We start from the raw sequence: 21,684 nt of genomic DNA, 5'->3' as shown, positions 1-21,684 counted from the left end.
TGTACAGCAACCTGCTGGCCCCTCCCACCAGCTATGATCTGTCTGAATTGCATAGAAAAGCACAGAGACCCACTAATGAAATCACTAGGTCTAAAAAAAGATATGCAATGAAAATGGAAAGGTTTCATTTAAAAATGTAATTAGCATGGTGATGAGCGGCAATAGAGGAACCAGGGAAGGCAAAATAGCAGATTAAACTTCAGCTTTAACAAGGGATCAAGTCATTGATATACCCAGTTCAGTACTGTTCCTCTGTCTTGGTTCTGGACTAGTCTGCTAGAATCTTTCTTAAGTGTTTCAGTAGTATGCAAGCGTCTACCATTTGTGACAACATACAAGTGTGAATTTGGATTTGCCAAATATGATGACATCCAACTAAAAAGAGGAAGAGATTTGATGCTGCAGAGACTCGCTGTCAGCTGTCACCTCTGACACCAAATTACAGCAAAGCTGCAGAACGCACACAGCCACAGGTTTCTCATTAACTTTAAAAAGTAGGAAAAGCCGATATTCAGCACATCCGTATGGATGGAGTCAGCAGCTGAATAGGAAGAAGGGAAATTGCATTTTAAAACAGAGTTTGTGGTTCCAAATTTCTAGAGGCGGCTGAGCTCAGAGAGGAAGGAGAATGTTGGCCAAAAAAGGTTGAGAGCTACTGACATGCATCTAAATCTGCCTTTCCACTGAAGCCAGATCCACGTTCGATGCTTCAGAGGCTACTGACAGGCGGTGAGGAAGTAATGTAAAACCGTCCTCTCCGCTCCTCGCAAGACCTCCTACTTTCTAGCTCCCTTATCTCCTCCTCCCATACTCCTCTCCAGGACTTCTCCAGGGTGTCCCCCATCCTCTGGAACTCCCTACCCCAATCTATCAAACTATCGCCTACTCTACCTACTTTTAGTTGCTCACTGAAAACCTATCTCTTCAGGGAAGCCTATCCCACCCTCAGCTAATACTGGAATCCTCTACTCTTCCTACCACTCCATCCACCACAGTTATTACCTATTGTACCATTCACCCCTCCCTCCTAGAGTGTAAGCTCCCAGGATCAGGGCCCTCAAAACCCTCTTGTATTGACCTGTATTGTTGCTGTATTGTCTCCCACTATAATGTAAAGCGCTGAGCAAACTGTTGGCGCTATATAAATCCTGTATAATAATAATAAAATAATGTGACATCTTCTTGCCACCTGTTTTAACTCCATTTTTTCTCGCAAACGCATTGCGTGCAATTGTAGGGTGGTTGCGGCACCCCATTTGCTTGAGTGTGCCGCGTTCGGCGGGATTTCTGATAGTTGATCACTACATTTTGGGTAGCGATGAGCTTTATGTTTGAGCTGACTGTGAGTTCGACTCGAACATTGGCCATTTGTGTGTTCGTAGAACACACAAACGGTAAGGGCGTTCGGCTGGCTGTTTGCCCACTACGACCCACAATGCACTGCACCGTGACAGTGCATTTTGATTGGCCAAAGCAATGCACCTGACCACAGCGAATGATGACATCACAAGTTGTGACATCATCATCGTATTTAAGAACTGTCATTATGGCACAGCTGTCAGACAGCCGGAAGCCAGCATCAAGAGTGGAGCATTTTTTTTTCTTTTTTGGGGGTTGGTGGTGGCGGCAGGCATCGTGTTTGATGTTGGCTCTACTTTGGGGGCATTTTTTTTTATTTTGATCTTTAATAAAGGACTTGTCAAAGACTGTCTCCTGTAATTTTTACACTACACTTTTCTTTGTGAATGGGTAGCAGTACCATTCAGGGGCCCGGGGTCAGTAGGGGGCCCCATGAGATGTCCCTGGTACCTTTCATATGTTTTTTTGGGTGTGGTCTGAGTGTGGGCGAGGACACAGGGGCCCCATGATCCCCTACTGCTGGGGACCCCATGAGTTCTCAGTCTGCCCCTGGTACTATTTACTGCATACTCATTCACATGGGGGTGGGGGGGATCTGGGGGCACCCTTGTTAAAAGGGGGCTTCCAGATTCCGATAGGTCCCCCACCCGCAGACCCCCACAACCACCAACCAGGGTTGTGAGGAAGAGGTCCTTGTCCAACATGGGGACAGGGTGTTCTGGGGGGAGCCCCTCTGCCCCAAAGCACCCCCCCCCCATGTCGAGGGCATGTGGCCTGGTATGTTTCAGAAGGGGGGGCACTCAGTCATCCCCTCCCCCCTTTCCTGGCCTCCCGGGCTGCATGCTCGAATAAGGGCCTGGTATGGATTTTGTTGGGACCCCCACACCATGTTTTAAAAAAATTTGGGGGGTTCCCCTCAAAATCCATACCAGAGGAAGGGCTTGGTATGGATGAGAGGTGGGACCCCACGTGTTTTTTTTTTTACATTTCTTAATTGTTGGGCAATGCCGACAATTCTTTTGACATTCAGCTGTCAGCAGGGAACCCCACTGACAGCTGAAACATTAATGATTGTTTCACTACTAAAATACTGCGTGGCTTAATAATATAACTCATGCCGTATTTTAGTAACTGAGCGGTATCTTACTGCATACTAAGATGTAAATTGTCCCTGTTCGAAGTTTGGCCGAACTTTTGGTAGGTTCGAATGTTCGACCACAAACCAAACAGGGGGGGTGTTTGGCCCATCACTAATGTTGGGTAAACTTTGCTGCAGCTGCAAAGCAAAGCATTGCAACCACGACATGTAAGAACCTTATTGCAGCTTAAGGGGGGCGGTTGGAGGGTGCAACAAAACAAAGCTTTTTGCCCCCCCCCCCTCCAAGCCATACATTAGGTTTTAGACGTTTTGGTTGGGGGGAGGTGTTAAAGACTTGCAGTTGAGCTGTGTTATTGTGACCCCCAACTGCCCCAGCATTGGCAGTGGATGGGGGTGGTCAGATGCTGTGGTTGCGATGCTTCATGCCCAGGGGCGGACTGACCATTTGGAAACTCGGGCGCTGCCCGAGGGCCCGGGGGCAGGAGGGGGCCCCATGAGATGCCCCTGGTACCTTTTTCATAGGCTTTTTTGAGTTTGGGCAAGGACACAGGGGCCCCATGATCCCCTATTGCCCGGGGGCCCCATGAGTTGTCAGTAAACCCCTGTTCATGCCCATAGCCAAAACTGTCTAACACGTAGCAATCATCAGCAACCCCATTCAAAAAGACCCATTCCAACAAATGGAGAGTGCCGCAAACGCCCCGCAACCACGTGCAATGCACACAGTTGCTGTGCATTTGTTCGCATAATTGTCAAAGTAACGCAGTGCCGTAACACAGAAAAATGTCCTGGTCAGGAAGGGGCGCAAATCCTCTGGAGGGTAAGGGGTTAAAGCAGAACAAGATAAACATGAATAGTCCATTAAAGCTGAAACCCCGGCACAAAACATTCACTGAAAATATTCCTCAACAGCCAAAAAGGATATAAAAACACTTTGTGTGCACCGAATGCCTTTTCAAATACAATTATTACAATATAAAAGTAGCAGTGACATTATCACTGTGCAGTCAATAGATGGCTGGGACAAGGGGTGGGCAGAAGGGGCTGTTGCCATCGGCACAGTGGTTTATTGTATGGATGGGGACACCAGCGAGTTTATTCTGATGTAGCAGATATAAGAAGCGCCACAGAAAATGCTAAATAAATCAAATAATAAGCAGCACCTCTAACCAAAAAAGGTAAAATAGTGTACAAATAAAAAGTGCGCTAATTATTCACAAAACATGCAAGGATAAATAATAAAAATAAATGAATTCATAAATATAAACATAAGTCCAGCCACCATAACAGTGATAGTCCAATATCAACTTAATGTCAATCTTGTCTTCTTATTCCTCGAGCTTTGCCCATGTTATTGGAAGATCATTTGCTGCTTAGCTGTTCCATATGTGCTGATTGGATCACTATTGGTTGATGTTCCTCTACTGGGATATCCTGCAGATCATCGCTCCCAGAGCAAAATGCTATCATGCTGGTTTATAATATAATCAGCATATAGTTCTAATGAGTGTATTCATTTCATCTGGTGTCGGATTTGCACACGGGTGTTTGTTTTCAAGATTGACATTAAGTTGATATTGGACTATCACTGTTATGGTGGCTGAGTTTATTCTGATATAAGGCATTTTGACAAGCGGATGACTGTTGGGTGTAGCATCCCCTAAGTTTGCATATAATGAGGGTGGGGGGTGCAGTTTGCCTTCATTGCCCTGGGTGCTGGATGACCTTGTATCCTGAGTAGAGCTGTAGGAGGGGCCCAGAAGCTCCATCTACTACAGGCTGCCTGCAGAAAACTACAGGAGGGGCGGAGCAAGACCAGTCACCCTGCAGGAGGAGAGAGAGCGGCAGTGAGCTGTCTTTATTACAGGAAATCTTATACTGGATAACTGCACAGATCTGGAAAAAATACACAAAGCACATCAAGATATAAGGAAGAATACACAGGATAAATGTATTTAGACAATATTTGTTTATACTGGGGCTCCATGTACACTGCAGCTGATAAACTCACGTTTAGGAGCTTTTCTGTGTTTTTTTTCAGCAGCCCCTGAACTCTCCCTAATGGCTTCCTATGTGTCCGTGTACACAGAGTCGTTTACAGGCAGTTGAGTTTACAGTAGTTTTTGAGAATGCACCAAACTTGTGTTCAGGAGTAGATTTTATCAGCGTTTCAAACCCACATGCTTGTAAATGCGACTAACCGCGTTTATAAGTGTTTGTGTTCAGAATTTTTTTTTTAACTCTTCCATTTCCAGATGCTGTTCAGAGCCTTTTTTCATCACTGACCTAATATCCAAGTACCACCCAGCACGCACACTCCGCCCCTCACAAGACCTCCTTCTCTCTAGTTCCCTGGTCTCCTCCTCCCATGCCTCCAGGACTTCTCCAGGGTGTCACCCATCCTCTGGAACTCCCTGCCCCAACCCATCAGATTATCACCTACTCTCCTCTCCTTTAGGTGCACCCTGAAAACCCATCTCTTCAGGGAAGCCTACCCCACCCCCTGCTAACTTGCCGACCTCCTCCACTCTTCCTACCACTCCATCCCCCACAGCTATCTCCTCCTGTGCCACCACCCCCTCCCTCCTAGATTGTAAGCTCCAAGGAGCAGGGCCCTCAATCCCCTCATGTTTTGCATTGTATTGGTATTGTTCTGTCACATGTTCTGTCCCCCTTTGTAATGTACAGCGCTGAGCGAACTATTGGCACTTTATAAATACTGTATAATAATAATAATCATGAAAAATGTATGCAAAGCGTTTTCCCGATACTCAAATGGACCCGGTACACCATACTTTGAGGTTTCACATGAAATGAAATATGTTGGACACTGCTGCAATAATTTCTGCACAGCAATGAGCCGGAACACATCCAAACACCACAAAAAAAAAAAAAAAGACAGCTAATCTCAACACATACTGCTCTCTCTGCTTCTGCTCTCTCTATTTCTCTCAAAATGTCTGAAATAGTACATTTTTCACTGTTTTTCAGTGCATTCTGGGCATTTTGATAGGTCTCCTGAGGTTATCTTTAAAAAACACTTCAAAACAGAAACGCGCACAAGCGCCGTATGCAAGCGCGGCAAAACAGACAATTTTGGAACCTACGTTTTCCAGCAGTCAGTTTCCATTGTTCAGAAGTGTCCCGTGTACATGGAGCCTTACATGATAAAATAAGAAAACCAGCTTTTGCTGCAATATTCAGTTTCAGTCCTGAGATTTACCCCTGCTATAAAAAAAATCTGAGCCACTAGATGTCCTCAGCCTGATGACCAGCATCCTACAAACCACCTCCTCTGAGCCCAGGTCGTCCTGGACCCACCCGCAGCCTGTGATTGGACCATGAAAGGAGAAGCATCATACTAATAAGCTCATCTCTGTTCCGCTCTGCTCTGCCCTCCTATCAGCATGCTTCTGGTTAGCACATGAACTGATTGGATCCTTGAGCTGTTTCTTTGTCTCACACTTCAGCCCTGCGGTACAGATATTGCAAGAACTGATACCAAGTAAAATTCAGAACTTACACTGCTTGTGTTTAATAGCTTCCTAAAGCAAATTGATAGCCGGGCGGGATGCTCCTCCTTCTCAGTGGATGTGATATAATGTCTGCGCAGTGGCGCGATCTGTCACCAACTGTGTCCAGTGGATGACTGATCACTACACTGTCCCACTGCCAGTGCCATGTGATGTGATCGCTGTGACCAATCACAGCAGATCACATGACAATTGTATACAACGAATGGCTTCCTTTCATGCCATCCATTGTATACAATTGTGTTGTTATCTGTGACTGGTCACAGCGGTCACATGGTACAGACAGGGCCAATAACAGCCCATCTGTACCATGTGATGAACTTTGGCCAATCACAGATAATTACAACAAAAGACACAGAATGAATCAGTTTCATTCATGGTTGCTAATATCACTGAAATACATTGGCAATCATAATGTGTAAAAAACAAAAAACTTCTGATCACTTGCCAAGAGTAGTACAATGTTACTATGGTAACACTGTATTGCTATGGTCATAGTCTGTTGAAAAAAAAGTAAAAAAAATGTAATAAAAAAAGAAAAAAAATAATAGAAATAAATTGGAAAAAAAAAATTAAATTGACTTTTTTTTTTCTTTTTTACATATTGTGACCAGTCAGTATCCCTGATTACTGCCATGACAGTTATATGATAATGCTGTATTGCACTGGTAACAAAATGTCAAAATTGTGATTTTTTTAAATTTCTTATCTTTCCAAAAAATTGTGACAAAAAATTACAACTTCAAAAAAACTTGCCATGCCTCTTACTAAATACTTTGGACTGTCTATTTTCCAAAAATGGGTCATTTGGGGAGTATTTGTACTGTGCTGGCATTTACGGGCCTCAAGAAATGAGATTGGCCGTCAGGACTGATCCATTGTCAGATATATATACTATAGTTTGTGGACTCTATAGCTTTCCTACAGACTAAATAATAGACTGATTTTATGGGCAGCACAGTGGCTTATTGGTTAGCACTTCCCCCTGGCAGTACTAGGGTCGTTGGTTCGAATCCGCACCACGTGCCTGGAGTTTGCATGTTGTGCCTGTGTGGGTTTCCTCTGGGTACTCCAGTTTCCTCCCACACTCCAAAGACATGCTGGTAGGTTAATTGGATCCTGTCTAAAATTGTCCCTAGTATGTGTATGTATGAATGTGAGTTAGGGACCTTAGATTGTACGCTCCTTGAGGGTTAGGGGCTGATGTGAATGTACAATATATATATGTAAATTGATGGTGCTGTACATGTACCTGAAATAAATACATCAATTTTAGTTATTTTCACCAAAGAAATATAACAGAATACATTTTGACCTAAATGTATAAAGAAATGTTATTTATTTGCAAACTTTTTAACAGAAACAAAGAAAAGCGTTTTTTTTCAACATTTTTTAAATCTTTTCTTGTTTATGAAGCAAAAATGTTAAATTTCAGTGGTGATTAAATGCCAATGCCATCAAAAGAAAGCTCTATTTGTGTGCAAAAAAATTTAAGCTGAAAGCTGAAAATAGGCCTGGGCAGGAAAGGAGTAAACGTGCCCCGGTATTGAAGTGGTTAAAAAAATTAATTAAATTATGTATTATTGATTACAGTGGCAATATTTTGTGTCTTTTATATCTGCCTGGAGTTTAGCTTTTATGATACTCAGAGCTTTAGTAAAAATAAATTAAATTCAGTTCAGGTTTTTCTACTCTAACTGAATGAAATAATTAGCACGAGATATTTCTCATTTTGCAGCCACTTGATCTTTAAAGATTTAAACACCTGGATTGGAATAAAATCCACTTACTTGTTCTGTGGGGAGGCTGTCAGGAAGGGGACCCTCTGGAATATTCTCACGCGCCTGCGTAGGGGACGATAAAGCTTCATTATTGCAAATAAAACGTTACCCCTAATTATAACACAGACACACAGGGGTTTATTTACTAAAGCTGGAGAGTCCAAAATCAGACTCCCTTCTGCATAGAAACCAATCAGCTTCCAGGTTTCATTGCCAAAGCTTCATTGAACAAGCTGAGCTTAGAAGCTGATTGGTTTCTATGCAGAAGGGAGTCTGATTTTGGACTCTCCAGCTTTAGTAAATAAACCCCACAATGACATTTTGGATTGTTTCATGCAATCATTGAAGGCGGTTATAAGCACCAGCAGTGATCCTTGTGTTTTCCCTATAGGAGGAATTCCCCTGTAGGCAGGTGCAGTCTGGGGCAGCACAGCGGCTTAGTGGTTAGCACTTCCGCCTGGTTGTACTAGGGTCGTTGGTTCGAATCCCAAACATGGCACCACCTGCCTGGAGTTTGCATGCTCTCCCTGTGCCTGCATGGGTTTCCTCCAGGTACTCCAGTTTACTCCAAATACATGCAGGTAGGTTAATTGGATCCTGTATAAATTGTCCCTAGTATGTATGTATAAATGTGAGTTAGGGACCTTAGATTGTACGCCCCTTGAGGGTTAGGGACTGATGTGAATGTACAATATATATGTAAAGCGCTGTGTAAATTGACAGCACTATATAAGTACCTGAAATAAATAACATTTCTCCACTGCAGGCAGCACTCAACACAGAGGGAGAAGAAGTCAGGAGGAACATACTCCTCTATATATATGAATAGTGTAGCACTCATAATAAATACTAAAAAATATATGTGACCAATTCATGCAATACAACCCTAAAAGAATCAAAATTCATACAATATAATGCTTCATAGCAATAGTGTAAAAATATATAAATAGTGCCAAACTTATAATAAATATCTGTGTTCCATAATGGACACACGTGTTCACACACTAAATAAATGTATATAGCAAGTGTCTATAAATTGAACACCGTGCACACACACCTACTGCATAAAATAACGCCTAGGTATTTTAAAAAAACCTTTATAAGGCAAAGGGATAAACATAAAGTGCTATAGTGCAAAAAAGTGTCCACTCTTTCAAAAAATTAATCACAACAATGTCCTTTTAGTGATGGATATAATCATGCAATGTGTAGTGGTAATTGACAAATTCGTGATTGTGCCAAAATATCTTCTCCTATTTGTCTATACTCCTCTACAGTTTCCTCGGTCATCCAGTTGGATGTTGCAATGGCAGCCATCTTGGGTCAAGAAGAGTCTAGTTAAGCTCCTGGTATTGGCATGCATTTTGCGAGTGACTAGTGTAAGGACAGGTCACCCGCATGTTAGGGAAAATTAATAGCTGTAGGGAAAAGTTCCAGACGAGTAGGGACATGCCATTCTTCTGGAATCCTGCCAGACCTCCTCCCACCCTCTAGGACAGATGCTGTTGGCACATCCAAGGCACACTCACCTCTGCCATTGTAACCCATGAGTGTTCCCGGTTGGGTGCCATCCTGTGGGCTGTTTGTGAAGTTGAACTTTGACTTTAATACAAGTTCTCTTTCTGTAACCGGACTCTGTATATTTACTGCCGCTGCACCACACTGCACCTCCCCAATCACCACACGTGGTGGAAGGAAAGAAAATTGCATAATCTGTAGGCTTCTTAGGAATGAACTTGTCATATTTGTTACCTTTTGATCTGCTGCATATACCCCCCTGTGTCCTCTGCACACTTCATGTGTTATCTCAAAGAACCCTCCTAGTTCTACAGGACTGGACTACAGAATGAATAGCCTTTATGTAGTAGAAATCTGAAAGTGGGAGTGATTGAGAAGTTTAGCAAAACACACTAAGCAGGGCAGGGCTGACACCACACAATTTAGATAGAGGGGGTTGTGAGTAACATCAATATGTCTACATAAACAGATTTAGTAATCAACCTTTTAAATAGAATTTTATAAACCTATGAAAGCTGATCTCCTGCCAGGGACCAACTCAGCTTAACATAACCTACAGATCCCTACAATCAATCCCCCAGTAGATTTGAAAATAATTTAAATGGTTTAATTAAGTACTTGAATTCCTGGCCTTATGATGTGCCAGGTTCGAGTGTTCTTTCTTTGGGCCTGCAGGGTCCCTTTTCAGACGCCCACATTGCTCCCAGGTGTCATGTCACCAACTACTGACTGTCCATTGGCAGGGCCATCACAAGTCCAGAAGACTCCATCAACAGAGCGATGATGTCATGATGAGGGGTAGCAGCAAGATCTTGTGGTGGAGTACTGCAGCAGTAGATCACTGCTGTTCACTCTCAAAAGAAGAAACATGAAGGATCATGTGACTATTCACTCAGATGAATAGAAAAGTGTATATGGTAGAGATGGACCACCAGTCTCCACTCCTGAAAGAGGCACCACAGAGGGTCACATGATAACTGACTTAGGTGACTACAGCAATGGGGGGGGGGGGGCTGCAGTGGTGGACCACCAGTCTCCACACTGAAAGAGGCACCACGGAGGGTCACATGATAGCTGACTCAGGAGAGTACAGCAGGGGGGGGGGGCTGCAGTGGTGGACCACCAGTCTTCAGTACTGAAAGAGGCATCACAGATGCTCACATGACAGCAGACTCAGGCAAGTACAAAAGTGTGTGTGGACTGTAGCAGTGGACCACTATCATTCACTCCTGGAAGAGTCAAAAATAAAGTGTTACATGACAGCTATCTCAGGTGGGTGAAATAAAATGGGGACTGCAGAGGTGGTGCACCAGTCTTCATTACCAGAAAAGACACCATACAGGGTCTCATGACAGCTGGCTCTGGTGAGTAAAAAAGTGTGTGTGTGGGGGGGGGGGGGGAAGGGGGGGGAAATAAAGTGGTGGACCAGCAGTCTTTACTACTAGAGTTGCCATGGAAAGTCAAATGACAGCTTGCTCGGATAAGTAAAAATGTGGTAGAGACTGTAGTGGTGGACAACCAATTTTTACTTCTGGAAGAGCCATCATGGAGGGTTACATCACATCTGAATAAAAAAGTAGGGGGCAAGGGAGGAAGGAGCACTGTAGAGGTGGATCACCATCTTTCACTACCAGAAGAGGCAACCATGAAGGGTTATATGACAGATGAGTAAAATAAGATGGGGACTGTAGAGGTGTACCACCGATCTTCACTACTTGAAGAGTCAGCATTGAGAGTCACATGACAGCTGGCTCAGGTGAGTAAAACAATTGTGGGGGGCTGTAGTGGTGTACCACCAGTCTTCACTACCGGAAGAGATGCCACAGAGGTAAGGCTGGCTCTCGGTGAGTAAAAAAAGAGGAGGACATAGCAGGGAACCACCAATCTCCACTAGCAGACGGGGCCACCACAGAGAATCACATAACAGCTGACTCAGGTGGGTAAAATTTGGTTGGGACTGTAGTGGTGGACAACAAGTCTGCATTACCGCCAACACCACAGAGGGCTGGCTCAGGTAAGTCAAAAGAAGGTGGAGGGACTGTAGGGGTGAACCTCCAGTCTTCATTACCAGAACAGGCACCACAGAGGGCTGGCTGGCTGGCTCAGGTAAGTAAAAGGAAGTTGGGGGGAACATTTCCCTGGAGATGAGCTTTCATTGTGGGCAATAGCTAGTTGGTAGAAGAATATTTTATATACCCCATGTGTGTAAATCATAAACAGTGTGAGATACCAATTGTTAATCAAGTATTGACTTGTTGCAATACTGCTACATGTTCTTGCCTCCAACATGACGTAAAAGAACAAAAACTGCCCCAAGAATATTCTGAGCCTCAACAGTTCCATGTTGGTACAGAACTGTGAATTCAATCTTTGTCTGTGATGTCACAGGTTCCCAGCCAATCACCAGGCTGCATTTCACGACTAAGCCCATCACATAGGAGTGTCTGCAGTCTGACGGTGTCATACATACCCACTCTCCATCTGGCAGCCTGGTGGGGGCGCTCTCTGTCACATCGTCCATGTTGTTGGTGCTCTGGAATTAAACATACAGTAGGTTAGTAAAGGTGTTACAATGATACTTTTCTCTAAAAACAGCATCTCTGCAGACATATCCACAAACCACATTCCCAGCTCTACTTACATCCAACCTGACCATAGTAAATCCCATTGCAGTTTCAGAAAAAACAAAGACCTGTATCATGCAACTAAACAAATTCCCCCAATCCCTCATCATGAAGTCATCACATGAAAATGTATCAAAAGTTAGGACCTGTGCAACCCCTTCTCCTCCACAGCATGTAACAGCTGTCCATGGTATGGATGAACACAGATGTAGCATGCTTCACTGACAAGTGTTGATACTATGAACGTTTCATGAAACTCCAGAAGAACCAATAATATTCAGAAGAAGATGAAAGCTGAACTTGGTCCAGTTATATTCTGTGTATCCAAGAGACAATCTAGGCCTTTTTTGAAGCAATCCACTGGGCTGGCCAGAACCAACTCTTGAGGGAGTCTATTCCACATTTTCACAGCTCTCACTGTGAAGAAACCTTTCTGTGTTTGGAGATTAAATTTCTTTTCTGCCAGACGTAAAGAGCGCCCCCTTGTCCTCTGTGATGACCTCAGGGTGAATAGCTCTACACCGAGTTCACTATATGAACCACTGATGTATTATACATAGAGATCATATCCCCCCTTATGTATTATACATGGTGATCATATCCCCCCTTATGTATTATACATGGAGATCATATCCCCCCTTATGTATTATACATGGAGATCATATCCCCCTTATGTATTATACATGGAGATCATATCCCCCCTTATGTATTATACATGGAGATCATATCCCCCTTATGTATTATACATGGTGATCATATCCCCCCTTATGTATTATACATGGAGATCATATCCCCCTTATGTATTATACATGGAGATCATATCCCCCCTTATGTATTATACATGGTGATCACATCCCCCCTTATGTATTATACATGGAGATCATATCCCCCCTTATGTATTATACATGGAGATCATATCCCCCTTATGTATTATACATGGAGATCACATCCCCCTTATGTATTATACATGGAGATCATATCCCCCCTTATGTATTATACATGGAGATCATATCCCCCTTTATGTATTATACATGGAGATCATATCCCCCTTATGTATTATACATGGAGATCATATCCCCCCTTATGTATTATACATGGAGATCATATCCCCCCTTATGTATTATACATGGAGATCATATCCCCCCTTATGTATTATACATGGAGATCACATCCCCCTTATGTATTATACATGGAGATCATATCCCCCCTTATGTATTATACATGGAGATCATATCCCCCTTATGTATTATACATGGAGATCATATCCCCCCTTATGTATTATACATGGAGATCATATCCCCCCTTATGTATTATACATGGAGATCATATCCCCCCTTATGTATTATACATGGTGATCATATCCCCCCTTATGTATTATACATGGAGATCATATCCCCCTTATCTATTATACATGGAGATCATATCCCCCTTATGTATTACACATGGTGATCATATCCCCCCCTTATGTATTATACATGGTGATCATATCCCCCCCTTATGTATTATACATGGAGATCATATCCCCCTTATGTATTATACATGGAGATCATATCCCCCTTATGTATTATACATGGAGATCATATCCCCCCTTATGTATTATACATGGAGATCATATCCCCCCTTATGTATTATACATGGAGATCATATCCCCCTTATGTATTATACATGGAGATCATATCCCCCTTATGTATTATACAAGGATATCATATCCCCCCTTTATGTATTATACATGGAGATCATATCCCCCCTTTATGTATTATACATGGAGATCATATCCCCCCTTATGTATTATACATGGAGATCATATGCCCCCTTATGTATTATACATGGAGATCATATCCCCCCTTATGTATTATACATGGTGATCATATCCCCCCTATGTATTATACATGGAGATCATATCCCCCCTTATGTATTATACATGGTGATCATATCTCCCTTATGTATTTATACATGGATATCATATCCCCCCTTTATGTATTATACATGGAGATCATATCCCCCCTTATGTATTTATACATGGAGATCATATCCCCCCTTTATGTATTATACATGGAGATCATATCCCCCCTTATGTATTATACATGGAGATCATATCCCCCCTTATGTATTTATACATGGAGATCATATCCCCCCTTTATGTATTATACATGGAGATCATATCCCCCCCTTATGTATTATACATGGTGATCATATCCCCCTTATGTATTATACATGGAGATCATATCCCCCCTTATGTATTATACATGGAGATCATATCCCCCCTTATGTATCATACATGGAGATCATATCCCCCTTATGTATTATACATGGAGATCATATCCCCCCTTATGTATTATACATGGAGATCATATCCCCCCTTATGTATCATACATGGAGATCATATCCCCCTTATGTATTATACATGGAGATCATATCTCCCCCTTATGTATTATACATGGTGATCATATCCCCCCTTATGTATTATACATGGTGATCATATCCCCCCTTATGTATTATACATGGAGATCATATCCCCCCCTTATGTATCATACATGGAGATCATATCCCCCCTTAATCTCCTCTTCTCCAGAGAGAATAAATTCAGTTCCTCTAATCTTTCCTCATAGCTGATCTCCTCCATGCCTCTTATCAGTTTGGTTGCCCTTCTCTGTACTTTCTCCAGTTCCCCAATGTTATTTTTGTGAATTGGTGCCCAAAACTGAACTGCATATTCCAGATGAGGTATTACTAATGATTTGTACTGGGGTAATGTGCAAGTTGAGCCTGGATTACATGGCGGAGGAGTGCCACCCGACTGCTTCCGCCTGACAGGCAGGAGAGCAGAGCTGTAGAAGGGTACTCACAAGCCCCACCCACTAAAGGCTGCCTGCAGAAAACTACAGGAGGGGGGCGGAGACAAGACCAGTCACCCTGCACAACGAGATCGCTGGCACAATGCTTTACAGGCTCCTTTGGACAAAAATAATAAATGCACATTGTTTCACCTGCAATATGCATTTATTATTTTTGTCCAAAAGGTGAACTTATAAAAAATTGTTGGCAAAAAGTCAAGGCTTCATTCCCATGTACAGCTAGGGGACGATAAAATCAAGCGGCTGAGCTGTGGTTGTAGATGTCAGAATCAAAATGCATGTGTGCTTTGATAGGTTAACAACAGGGAGTAACAAGTCTTCATCAATGGTTGTTAACTCTATCCACCCCAAATTCTAAATTCCAAAACATATTCGAAATGTGCATCAACGCGCCTCAACAATGCATGTCAACGCCAGTGCCAGGTCAAGGGTGAAGATGTCAAACTGCACCCCGCACCCACGATGTGTTACCATCATGTGTCAGCAAAAATCCCCCCCCCCCCCCAAAAAAAAAAAAAACAATTCAGCACTTATTTGTACACTCACCTAAGCATAAATTCCCTTTGCAAGCTAATCCCCCGCTGCTGAAATCCCCCCCCCCAGCACAAATCTTTGCCCCCCCACCATCCTCCCTCACAGCTCAAATTCTCCACCCCTCAAATCTCATCTCCTAACACACATCCCCCTCCTCCCCCCACAAAAAACTACCCCTCGTAGCACAAATACTTCCCTTCCCCCTGCAAATCCCCCCTCCTAGCACAAATCACCCCCCACCTGAAATCTCCTCTCCTGGCACAAAGGAGGGGAGAGAGCACAGTCAACACAGCAGGAACAAGTCAAATTTCGATTCATGTATGGCTGTTCCTTTTCATGAGAAGTTGATCTATTGATTGACTTTTCTGCTGGAAAATGGTGATTTTGATTGCTCTGATTGGCTGCAAGCACTAATAAGTGTATTCTGACGGTTGGGGAGTCCCCCTATCAGCACAAAATGACACAGCGGAGAGGATTTCTCCATCCATTTCGAATGTGAGGATGGGGAAATCAGCTCATTCAGCTGGCTGAATGACAAAAAAGGAGCCATGTATGGCAGCAAATCTAATAGGCATAATCTAAATGCCCCAATTACTCAACTAAATCTGTAGTCATGTGACGTGCTGGGTCCCAAACCTCCCATCTTCCAGACTGTGGAGCAGGAGTGTCCTTCTCCAAGTGCCCATGTTGCTGAATAAGTGATGGGGACACTTCCTAATGGCTGTCCAGCAGGTCCTCTCAGGCTCCAGAGGACTGTATGTGAGGAAATTACCATGAGGGCGCCAGTCTGGCTAGGCATGGACTTCAGCACTGGTGACCAGTCTCCACTGGAACATGTAATGGAAGAGTCAGGTAGGTAAGAAAGGGGATTTAGGAGTCTTTTCTTAAGTGGATGGAAGGCAGGAATGGTTGGGGGTTTATATGTGCCTTGTGAAGGAATCACCTGTCAGCCGGAATGGGTGGTTCCGTCAAGAACTGCTTCTTTGCTGCTGGGACACAGGACCAATGTTATTATAGCTGGGCATCGCACCCAAGACTATGCAACGCTAGCTTAGATACAAAAACTGGAACTCTTTATTGGACAGAAATACAGGTTTTTATACACTACTGTCAGGGAAGAAGATTGTCGCAGCTGCGCACACGTGCATGTGCTGACGAGCATAGGTGGGCTATTTAAACCCCTGCTACAAAGAGAATGGTGCCTTCTGGTCTACTACTTTCTGTCTCCTGTGATCTCCTTGCTTGATTCCTGACAATCGATTGAACTCCACCTGCACTGACCCGGCTCTCCCTTTGACTATCCGCTTGCTTGCTCCTCTGTACCTGATCCGTTTGATTGATCCTGACCCGGCCTGCCTGACTATTCTATCCTTGGCCGACATGGTCATCCGCATCTCAGCTACATGTCTCTGCTGCGCCTGCTCACCTGCATCCTGCTACCTGCATCCTGGTATTCCGGCTCTCCACCTGCCAGCTGTCACCGCAAACCCATCAGGTACTCGTGCCTCTCCCAGCTCGTTACTGCCTGTCTACCCTATCAGGGGTCCCGAACGGGAGTGGTAAGAGGACTCCCTCTCTCCGCATCAGGCTCCACCACCAGGTACGTTACAGTACCAGAAGGCCATGTCGGAGCCTGAGAGAGGGGCCTCTCCTCTAGATGAGATTTGTTATCACATCTCGGCACTAACACAGGCCGTCAAGGATCTTCAAGAGGGATACACCCGGCTGGAGAACCGCCTTCAGACCTTACCTGCGCCTGCACCTGCGTTGTCTGATAGGCCTGCTACTCCAGGAAACATAATTCCTCCTGCGGTGGTGATGTTACCTTCCGAGCCAAGGGTCCCTACACCAGAAAGATTCTCTGGAGATCGCAGCAAGTTCTGGGCGTTCCACAACGCATGTGAGCTTTATTTCGCTTTACAACCCCGGACCTTTTCCCTTGAAACAACTAAGGTGGGATTTGTGAGTTCTCTGCTCCAGGGGGAACCACAGGCATGGGCCCACCACTTGCTGGAAAAGGAGGATGCCAAGTTAGCCTCCTTAACCCTCTTTTTTGGTTCCATGACTCAACTTTATGATGACCCCCAGCAAGCTGCATAAGCAGAGGCCGCTCTTCATGTACTCCAGCAGGGACTCAGGGCCATATGGATGCTACCTAGGGCTCCACCATCAACCAACATGGCGCCTACCAGCTCTGCTACACCTTCTGTGGAGGAACCTGAACCCATGCAAATAGGTCTATTACGAACCTCTTTGACACCTGAAGAACGCCAGCGTCAACGCCAGAACAATTTATGCCTCTATTGCGAAGAAGCCGGGCACTATGTGCGGAACTGCCCCGCCAAGATGCGGAAGTTACCAAATTACTTACCTGCCAGTCCACCTCCCGCTCCCATCAATCATGCTCACATTTCAATTCCTATCTCCTTTTAGCTTTCGGGAAGAGCTCTTCCAGTGTTCGCTATCCTTGACTCCAGAGCTTGCAGCTGTTTTATCGATGTAAACTTCGCCCAGCGACACCAGATACTATTACGAGCTAAAGCACAGAAACTGACTGTATACCTGGCTGATGGATCCAACATCAAATCTGGAGCAGTTACCCAGGAAACAATTCCCCTACCGGTCACGATACCATCCTCGGGCCACAAGGAACTATTATGTCTAGATGCCATTGCCTCCCCAATGTTTCCGGTTATCCTGGGAATCCCCTGGTTACAGGCACATAACCCTAACATCAATGGGGTATCTGGTGAAATAAAGTTCCTGTCCACCTACTGTCATGAGCACTGCCTGCCACAACCCTTAGCTCCATCCAGACCTCTCCTATGTACTGACACAGAATCTGAGGTGCACCAAATAGTCCCAGCGGCCTATCATAGTTTCCTGGATGTTTTCAGTAAACGTGGTGCCGACTCCTTGCCACCATACAGACCATACGACTGCCTAATCGAGTTACTGCCTGGGGCTGGAATTCCCTTCGGTCGGATTTTCCCTTTGTCAGAGCGGGAATTAGGGGCACTAAAGGAGTACCTCGACGACAGCCTGAGAAAGGAGTTTACCTGTCCATCTACCTCCCCGGCGGGAGCTGGCATCTTCTTCGTAGAGAAGGATTATTCTCTTCGTCCCTGTGTGGACTACCGTGAGCTAAACAATATCACCATCAAGAACCGATACCCCCTACCATTGGTTCCAGAACTATTTCAGAGGCTGAGATCTGCAACCCTGTTCACCAAGTTGGATCTAAGGGAAGCTTATAACCTGGTACGTATCCGAGAGGGGGATGAATAGAAGACTGCCTTTCGCACCAGATTTGGGCATTTCGAATACCTGGTAATGCCCTTTGGCCTATGCAATGCCCCAGCAACATTCCAGCATTTTGTAGATGACGTTTTTAGAGACTTCCTAGACATTTTCGTTCGTGTACCTTGATGACATTTTAATTTTCTCTGCTTCCCTTGAACTCCACCGAGACCACGTACAGAGAGTCCTCAGCCGCCTAAGACTTCATGGTCTTTACACCAAGCCCAAGAAGTGTGAATTTGAACGCCAAAGCATCCAATTCCTTGGATTAATTATTTCCACAGAGGGGTTCAGGATGGATCCTCAGAAGGTTTCTGCCATCTTGGAGTGGCCTGCACCAGCAGACAAAAAAGGAACACAGCGTTTCATTGGATTCGCAAATTTCTATAGGAGATTCATCAAAGGCTTCTCAGCCATCATAGCTCCTATTAACCAGTTAACCAAGCAGGGCATCCGATTCCATTGGACAACCGAAGCACAGACAGCTTTCGACTCCCTAAAGAAGCACCCATCCTAAGTCATCCAGATCCAACACTCCCCTTTGTGGTGGAGGTTGATGCATCAGAAAATGCAGTGGGAGCAGTCCTATCACAGCGGCAGGGCCTAAACCTCTGCTAAAACCTCTGCTACACCCAGTAGCATTCTTTCACCGCAGACCCGTCAGGCACTCGTGCCTCTCCCAGCTCGTTACTTCCTGTCTACCCTATCAGGGGTCCTGAACGGGAGTGGTAAGAGGACGCCCTTTCTTCACATCAGGCTCCACCACCAGGTATGTTACAACTTCAGCAACAGTGGCAGTCCCCACATGAACAATAAAAACAAATATTACACAACGGGATAAACATCCCACGCTGATTAGATAATGAGGTGAGGTTGACACCAGACTAATCCCATCATGTAGGAGCCTCCAGGAGGACTTGCCAACAGAGAATAGGTAACTCAATTAACAATGGTACAAGGACACAGTAAACACATCACACCTTAATAAATAGATTACACATAACAAACAGGAGATCTCAGCATCAGGTTGTTTTGAGCTGATTATATTAACATCTGCTTAGAGTCTCTGAGACTGGGGCTGGGGAGTTGAAGCAGTCAATGCTGGTTTGGGCACTGAGGCCCAAATCTGTATCCTGGTCCTCCAGTTCTCAGAGTCTGTGTGTTTTGGAGAGACATGGACTTGAATCCAAAGAAAAACTACTCCAAAGAGTCCCCTCAGATACCAGGGCCACAGTCAGTAAGCAAAGGGCTAGCCTGGAGTCCCCTCCAAAAGCTCCTGTTACAGTTGGGTTTGTAAACCAAAAAAGATTTTTCCTGCGCTCCGGGACCCAGGCCGGTGGCGAGTAGATGGAATTAAAACCTCCAGAGAAGCAGCCACCGGAATATCCAAGGTCGTGGAGCTCCAAACCAAGGCTGGGGAAGCCCGAACAAACTGCGAAGTGAAACAACAAGAAGCGCACCAACCTTGTGCATTACCTCAGTAACAAAAATTTATTAAATTAAGGAAACGTACTCACAAACAGCGAATAAAAATAGGTATGTAAGTCCACCAAGGGACTTCAAAGGTAAGAGGCCAGCGCGAATCCCATCATGGGTATAGGTACTCAGTCCACTGACGCGTTTCGAAGGTCATGCCTTCTACACTCTCAGTCCAGTCAGCTCTGAGGAAGAAGGCATGACCTTCGAAACGCGTCAGCTGGACTGAGTACCTATACCCATGATGGGATTCGCGCTGGCCTCTTACCTTTGAAGTCCCTTGGTGGATTTACATGCCTATTTTTATTCGCTGTTTGTGAGTACCTTTCCTTAATTTAATAAATTTTTGTTACTGAGGTAATGCACAAGGTTGGTGCGCTTCTTGTTGTTTCACTTCACAGTTGGGTTTGTCACATGCCTGGACATGGACTTTACGACAGGCTCCATCATGGGGTGGTTTCTTGTTATATGCTTGGGTTATTCAATGTTAGCGCCGATTCTATGGATTGCCCTTCCACGGCACGGCAGGGACAAGGGGTGGGCAGGAGGGACGGTTGCCCCTGGCGCAATGGGGATTTGGGGGGGTTGTGCAGAGGGGGGGGAAATTGTACTAGGAAGGTGGATTTCCGTTAGGAGGGGGGATTTTGGGATGGAGGCAGTTTGTGCTAGTGAGGATGATTTGGGGGATTTGTACTAGGAGAGGAAATTTAAGGGGGGTGGATTAGTGCTAGGAGAGGAGATTGGGGGGGGGTTGTGTTGTGGGGGAGGATTTACGCTCAGAGGGAGAATTTGAGGGGTAGAGGATTTGTGCTAGGAATGGGATTTGTGGAGAGATAGGACTTGAGTTGGGAGGGAAAGGACTTGAGTTGGGAGGAGGGATTTGTATTGGAAAAGTGGGAGTTTTTGCTTGGGCAGAATTTGGGCTTTCAAAGGGAACTTGTGCTTAAGGGGTAAGTGTAAAGATCAGTTCTCCATATATTTTGGGGGTGACGGAAGGAATTTTTGCTGACACATAATGCTCATACATTTGTTTTTTGGGGGGGCGGGCGCTGACTGGCATCATTGCCCTGGGCACTGGAGGACCTTGTTCTGGCACTATTCCAAGGAGACACATGATCCAGATTTATTGGGCTGCAGGCCAGCCAAATCACATGCTGGTTTCTTTAATCTTTCAGGAGACTCCAGCGGTGAGATCTCCCCATCAGAATTCCAAGCTCTGCCTAATTGCTGAAGCTATTACGAAGACAAATGACACATTCCGCTGATGGTTTCTTCATAAGACAGAATAAATAAATAATTGTAGAATACAGCCGCATATTCATTAAAGTCTTGGGGAAGAAAGTGGGAACTGGGAAAAATTAGAAGCCATTGATTTAACCCAGCACTGCCCATTTAATTACAAAGAGGATGCATGTCCGCTATTTTTTTTATTCTTGATGTCCAACAAGCTTTTATTGCAGATTGTGCAAACTCACAAAGCCAGACTGCAGCCCATTGCTCATCGCCAGTCCCTCTCCTACTACTTTGACATGTTTCTTCCCAATAGGGGCTTAGCCATGAAGACAATGGTGGCTCTACGTATAAACCTACCCAGGTACAATGTGG

The 21,684-nt window shown here is 44.7% G+C and overlaps 1 protein-coding gene across 2 annotated transcripts in view; it reads right to left on the bottom strand.

Annotated features, from left to right (window-relative positions):
• Positions 1–21,684, bottom strand: part of TEX55 (testis expressed 55) — a 136,357-nt gene that overhangs the window by 98,308 nt on the left and 16,365 nt on the right. For both annotated transcript variants that reach the window (XM_089654738.1, XM_089654737.1), the window contains exons 2-3: positions 11,761–11,823; positions 7,782–7,835 (exon numbers count right to left, since the gene is read on the bottom strand). In XM_089654738.1, coding sequence (XP_089510864.1) covers positions 7,782–7,835; positions 11,761–11,811 — 105 coding nt within the window. In that variant the 5' untranslated portion in view covers positions 11,812–11,823. The remainder of the gene's footprint in view (positions 1–7,781; positions 7,836–11,760; positions 11,824–21,684) is intronic.

Source organism: Staurois parvus, unplaced genomic scaffold, assembly GCF_062004578.1.
Source record: "Staurois parvus isolate SC_StPar_1 unplaced genomic scaffold, SC_StPar_1.0 ptg000795l, whole genome shotgun sequence".
In the NCBI taxonomy this organism is placed as follows: Eukaryota; Metazoa; Chordata; class Amphibia; order Anura; family Ranidae; genus Staurois; species Staurois parvus.
This window is presented reverse-complemented; position numbering and strand designations above follow the sequence as displayed.